Genomic DNA, 6,603 nt, shown 5'->3' with positions numbered 1-6,603 from the left:
TGGAAGTTGCTAGGTCCTCACTTGGAATTAACCTTTGCCAAAGGAAGCACACCCTCGAGATATTAGAAGATTCATGTCTACTTGGCACAAAGACAGTTTCCACACATATTGAACTGAACCATAAATTGAGCCACACCACAGAAGAAATCCTCCAAGATCCTACAGCTTATAGAAGACTCATTGGAAGGTTAATTTACTTAACCATCACCAGACCCGACATCACCTATGTTGTAAGTGTTGTAAGCCAGTTCATGGACAAACCCTTACAATCTCATATGCACTCAGCCTATAAGATTCTCAATTACCTCAAAGGATCCACAGGTCAAGGCATTTTCTTGTCATCCGAATCAGCTTTACATCTAAGGGCCTATAGTGATTCAGATCGGGCTACCTGCCCCAAGATAAGAAGATCTGTCACAGGGTTATGTATATTCATTGGAGACTCACTCATAAGCTGAAAATCTAAGAAGCAAACAACAGCTTCTAGATCTTCAGTTGAGGCAGAATATAGGGCACTAGCATCTACAAGTTGTGAGATCATGTGGTTTCTTAGTTTGCTAAAGGAATTTAATGTTGACCATGCACAATCTGCTACCCCCTTATGTGATAACCAAGCAGCCATCCACATTACAAAGAATCCAATTTTTCATGAAAGGACCAAGCATATAGAATTAGATTGCCATTTTGTTAGAGAAAAAGTCTTGGATGGTATTATCACACCTATGCATGTGTCCTCAAAATTTCAGTTGGCAGATATTTTCACTAACGCCTTACCAACTTCTACATTTCAATTCTTACTATCCAAGATGGGAATTGTTAACATCTATGCCCATCTTGAGGGGGAGTCTTACAGAATATAATGTAACAAAGCAAAATGCAATACACGAGGACAGCAGCCAAAGCATACCCGAAATAAACTGTAGCACTCAAGAGATGCATAAAGCTGAAAAAGCATGCTGCAGTGCATGGAAAGAAAAAGGCAGCAGTAGCAGCAAAAAGGAGACAAGAGATGGCACAGAAAAGAAGAACCTCAACTAAGGAAATGCATGGTTGCACACAAAGAAGTATGAGGGGCACAATGCATAAAGTTGCCTCTACCATACTATCCATAAAAGTTCTGAATTGATGTTTGTAATTGTGTACATAATCAAAAGTTAATTTTTCAGTAGCTTCTTTTTACTTTTCTGCTTTCTGTAATGTATATATATATATGACCCTTGTGTAATCAAAAGTATCAATGAGAATCAGTTTCTTCTCACTTTCATTTTCTGTTCTTAACAGTTTTTAACAACATATTTGGATGTGGGAGGGATAAAGGGAGATTCATACGTGCATGTGAGGTTATACGTGTATATATAGGTGACGAAAAACCAAAAGCAAACCCTAAGAGATAAGGGATGAAGAGACGTGCAAACATGGGCTACGAGAGTGGTGCAAAGTGGGGGCTGTGGATTTTAAAAAAAATACAAAACTATATGAACGTGGCGTGGGGCAACTGAAGCTAACTAGAATTTGAAAATAAAACGTCTACCATAATGCACGGGTTGTATAATAGGTTTAAGGATTTTAATGGGAACGAGACTCTAGAGTTGTAACCTTAATCCATTAGAAATTGATAACAGACATTTAAAAAAAACTAATCAAGGACTGGATCCTCATAAATAAATTAGGACTGTTAGAACAGTCCAAAAAAAGTTAGCTTACCCACAATCTTTCTCCTGGGTCGAGTATATCACAAATACTATTGGGCCTCGACTCACATCCCAAACTAGCCTAACTCATTCCATAACTTCGTCAGGCCAAAAACTGAATAAAATAAAATCTACTAAGTCCATAAAATATTAACTGAATCAAACCTAATTATCAAGCCCTATAAAAGTCCATATTCCATCATAATAAATTTTGGGCCTGAAGCCTAATCTTAAAATCACTAGTTAAATTCCAAGTGGGCTTCATACATAAGAATAAAGAAAATTGAAGCCAAGTTTCGTACTGGGCCGGGTATTACATCCTTTTCCCCTTAAAAATTCCGTCCTCGAAATTTGTTGCACCATAAGCAAAGCCTAAATATTTATCCTTCACAACCCTTCCATGCATATCCCAATCTTTGATCATATTGTCGAACCTACTATTCCCAATTCTAACTCTCCAATATTGAGGCCCGATGACTCCCATATTTCCCCTAGACATGCACATTCATGCACATTGCATTGCTTATCATATACTTTGAAAGGTCCGAATCAAGTCTAAAATATAAACCTCAATAATGCCATTAAAAACCTAATAATAATTTTGAATTCTCTACGTAATGCAATAACATCATACAAATAGTGAAATAAACTCTCAAACCATCATATTACCAAAAACCACGCTTCTGTTGCACACTCTGACAATTTTGCCAAATGTCTAACCCTAGGAGTCTAATCCATTACCGTACCTACCAAGATGACTCTTACCACACTTTGATAGCAACCCGACTTCTTGTCTCCCAAATTCATGCACCCTTATATTCTTAAATTCTCTATTTCATTCTCAAATGCCATTAATAACCTTAAAAATGAACATAAAAATCTCTTAAAATCTGCAAAGTCTAAACCTCGAATCTCATCAAAATCATTTTAAAAATGTAGCATCTCTTATGTACTCCTTCAAATTCTAAACCTTAAATCCTCTCAACGTCATTTGATAGGAACCTTATTCTTCTGAAGGAGATGGCAGGCAACATGCAGGTTTCTAAAATCCAAATAAGAGCAGCCTCTTTCTATATTAGACTACTCGATATGCCTCTTTTGGCTATGAATGAACGTGTAGGCTGGTTGATAGGTGGATGTTGACCATGGTGAGATTGTGTGGGGTGAATATATGCGTGTGAGGGTTCGACTGGATATTACTTAGCCACTTATGCATGGCAAGATGATCAACCTGGGAGCCTTTGGGTCATGTTGGGCTCGGTTTGCTTATGAGAGAATGCCAAACTTTTGTTATGCGTGTGGCACTTTGGGCCACAACCATAGGGAATGCAAACTGAAGCAACCTCACCATAAGGTACTGAAGGAAGAAAACTTGTCGTTTGGTCCATGGTTGCGTGCTGGTGGTGCTATGGGACAGAGAAGGGATTATAAGCCTCAGAAGGAGCCTATTGATCGGAATTCCTCACTGAACAGAGGAGAGGGGAGGGTTGTAGATGTTACGACAGGGAATAGGGAGAAATCAAGGAGTCAATGCAATATACCAGAATCTCGGGAAGCTGTCTAAAAAAGGGATGTCATGAGTGGGAAGTTAACGGCAGAAACGAACAAAAATGGGAGCAAAACAGGGCTAGATTCCCTCAACAATCTCAAGATAGAAGATCACGGGGAGTCCACCTCTGGTTCTAGTCAACTGCATGAGATGTTAAATCAGAACATGCAGCATCCACATGCATATGTGAGCCCTGCGAATGGGTCCCTTCAGGGGGATAAAGTTTTTAGGGTTGGTATAGCCCAACCAATGAGGCCTATGACACCAAAAATAGGTAGGAAATGGCAACAAAGCAAGATCATCCCCTCAACTCAGATACCATTGACACAGTCCAACTGAGGCAAAAGCCAAAAAGGAAGTTACTAGAACCTGAGCAATTGGACAACTAGAAGAAAAGAAAAGTCCAGAGAAAGGGAGTACGAAATGCATTTGAAACACAAGCACAAATGGTGGAGGCTATTGATCAGCCCCGCCAACAACCATGAAAACTATAAGTTGGAACTCCCGTGGGCTTGGGAACCCACATGGAGTTCGAGCTCTTCTTGACTTGGTCAGGAAGGAAGCTCCTATGATAGTGTTCTTGCAGGGAAACTAAGTTAGAAGTGAAGAAGATGGAATTCATTAGACTGAAATGGGGCTTTGAAAGCTGTTTTGCAAACAACCTTGAAAGTGTTAGGTATCAAGGTCAATAGAGGGGCACCAAAAATTTCTCACTTGTTGTTTGTTGATGATAGCATATTTTTCTATAAAGCTACTTGTGCAAAAAACATCATATTCGGCGGCTACTTAGTAAGTATGAGGAGGCTTCAGGGCAGAAGATGAATACAGATAAAACTACTATGATCTTTAGTAAAAATGGGATTCAGAGAAGTAGAAGGTATTAATGGAGTTGTGGGGTGTGCAACAGCTCCAACAGTATGAGAAGTATTTGGGATTAACCCCTCTAGTTGGTAGAGCTAAAACAAAGGCTTTTTCTAACATCAAACATAAAGTTTGGGCAAAGCTGCAGAGTTGGAAGGAGAAAATGTTATCACATAGTAGGAAGGAGGTACTCATTAAAGTTGTTGCTCTTTCAATACCAACATACTCGATGAGTTGCTTTAAATTACCTAGAAGTTCATGCCATGAACTAGAGCAAATGATGGCACGTTTCTAGTGGGGGCAGAGGAAAGAGGAATGGGATTTAAGGGCCTAAGAACCTTTAATGATGCTCTCTTAGCCAAGTAGGATTGGAGAATTATGCAAGAATCTATTACCTTGTTACACCAGGTGTTTAAAGCAAGATATTTCCCTAAAGTATCTTTTCTGGAATCCAAGCTAGGACTATGGCCTTAGCTTTGTATGAAAGTTATATGGGAGACAAAAAACTACTTGGCTTTGGGATGCTAATGGAGAGTTGGATCAGGTCAATCCATCAAGGTCTGGAAGGACATTGGATATCTTGCCATCCTAATCTGGCCAGCCATGTGCATTCGACCGAAGTATGTGATGCTGCTGTAATAGTTGACAGCTTAATTGATCCTCATTCACACTCGTGGGATATTGAGAAGGAAAGAACCCTACTACCTATACAAGCTGCTAATGAAGTCCTAAAAATAATCCTCAGTCAAAGCAATTCTGAAGACAAGCTCATTTGGGCTCATGAACCAAATGGACAGTTTTCTGTCAAAAGTGCTTCTCGAGTGTTTAGAGAGGCTAAGAAAAAAAAAATGAAGGGTGAGGGCTCGAGGAATATGGCTCTACAGAAACTATGGAAAGATTTATGGAACAAGAAAATGTCAAATAAGATCAAGATCTTTGCCTGGAAAGCTTGCAGAGAAGTCTTACCTACAAAGCACAATTTAATGAAGAAACAGGTGTTACATGAAGACTCATGTCTGTTTTGTACAAAAGTTATTGAGGATGTGGCTCATGCCCTTTGTCTTTGCCCTACGTTGAGAGAGGCATGGGAAAAATATCTTCCCATTGTTATACCCACAGATCTACCAACATATGGAGATATTGCAGGCTACATAAGTGGGTTGAACTAGAAGGATAAACTAGAGCTTTTCTTCTTGATCTCATGGAGCTACTGGTATAGACGCAACTCAGCTACCTTTGAAGACAAGTGTATACATATTGAACAGGCAATTAGATATACCATGGCAACAGAGAAGGCCTACAAGGAGACGAGAGGGCAGCCTCTCAAAGTGGTGAGGCGCCACTGCAAATGGGAGCATCCTCCTCCAGGTGTGTTCAAATTCAATGTTAATGGGGCTATTTTTCAGAATCAACGTAGTGCTGGCATTGGTGCTGTTTTGAGGGACTGTAAAGGTGAAGTTCTAATGGCAATTAGTAAAAAGGAGCAAGAAGTAAGTGATCCTACAGGAGTTGAGATGCTAGCAATCTTCAGGGGCTTGCAGTTGAGTGTGCACCTGGGAATTCATCATCTCATTATCGAGAGTGATGCTTTAACCTTAGTACAATAATTGCAAAAATCTAAACCATCTATGGCCTTGGTTGGTAATGTCATGAAGGATACTAAGGATCTTATGCACTGTTTCGAGAGTTGTGAAGTGAGACATGTTGGAAGCAATTGTAACGAAGCTGCTCATAAACTTGGAAAGACGGGGTGGTCGTCCTAGGCCAATAGCGGCGATGGATGATTTTAACCAATGGATCCATGAGGGTGGTTTAATTGATTTAAGTGCTCAAGGTAGTAATTTTTCTTGGTGTAATGGCCAGAGTGGTTTAGCTAGAGCTTGGGCGAAGCTGGATCGTGTTATTTTTTGTCTTTGTTCCCTACGGCGTCTTGTTCGTACTTATCAAGGACGACTTCAGACCATTGCCCTATGTTGGTTGAATTTTTTAAGGATACTTATTCCTATGGTCCTCCTCCATTTAGATTTCAGCAAATGTGGGTTGAGCATCCATAATTTATTGGTTTTATAAAGCAGGTGTGGGATGTGCTGGTGATTGGGACGGGGCTTGTCATTCTTGCTTGTAAGCTTAAAAAGGTGAAAGTGGCTCTTCGTGAATGGAATAAGTGAGTGTTTGGTAGGACTAATACCCATATTGAATCTTTGGAAGCGAAGGTTGAGGGTCTGGAAAGTTGTCTGCAAAGAGAGTGGGATATTGATGCCGAGAGGGAGCTTGTGTTGGCTTCGGATGAATTAAATTCTTGGAGACGTAGGGAAGATATCAGATTAGCTCAAATGGCTAAAATAAAATGGAATATGGAAGGTGATTGTAATTCAAAATTTTTTCATGTATGGTTAGCTAATAAACGACGTAAAAGAATCAAAGGGATGAGAACTCCGGATGGGGTAGAGTTTAACTCGCCAGAAGAAATTCATAATGGAGCTGTTGAGTATTTTGCGAATT

General features: G+C 39.8%; 1 protein-coding gene across 1 annotated transcript; it reads left to right on the top strand.

Moving 5' to 3' along the window:
• The first annotated feature begins 5,381 nt into the window (after positions 1-5,381).
• Positions 5,382-6,269, top strand: LOC121262645. Its single transcript, XM_041165252.1, has 2 exons — positions 5,382-5,699; positions 6,177-6,269. Exons 1-2 carry the CDS (start codon positions 5,382-5,384, stop codon positions 6,267-6,269), a joined length of 411 nt encoding a protein of 136 aa, XP_041021186.1.
• The last annotated feature ends 334 nt before the right edge of the window (positions 6,270-6,603 follow it).

The sequence above is a fragment of the Juglans microcarpa x Juglans regia genome, chromosome 1D, assembly GCF_004785595.1.
Source record: "Juglans microcarpa x Juglans regia isolate MS1-56 chromosome 1D, Jm3101_v1.0, whole genome shotgun sequence".
In the NCBI taxonomy this organism is placed as follows: domain Eukaryota; kingdom Viridiplantae; phylum Streptophyta; class Magnoliopsida; order Fagales; family Juglandaceae; genus Juglans; species Juglans microcarpa x Juglans regia.
This window is presented reverse-complemented; position numbering and strand designations above follow the sequence as displayed.

Coding starts and splice junctions, on each gene's coding strand:
- LOC121262645 (XM_041165252.1), top strand. CDS start 5,382: ATGGCAACAGAGAAGGCCTACAAGGAGACGAGAGGGCAGCCTCTCAAA. Junction 5,700..6,176: donor AGAGTGATGCTTTAACCTTA/GTACAATAATTG, acceptor TTTATAAAGCAG/GTGTGGGATGTGCTGGTGAT.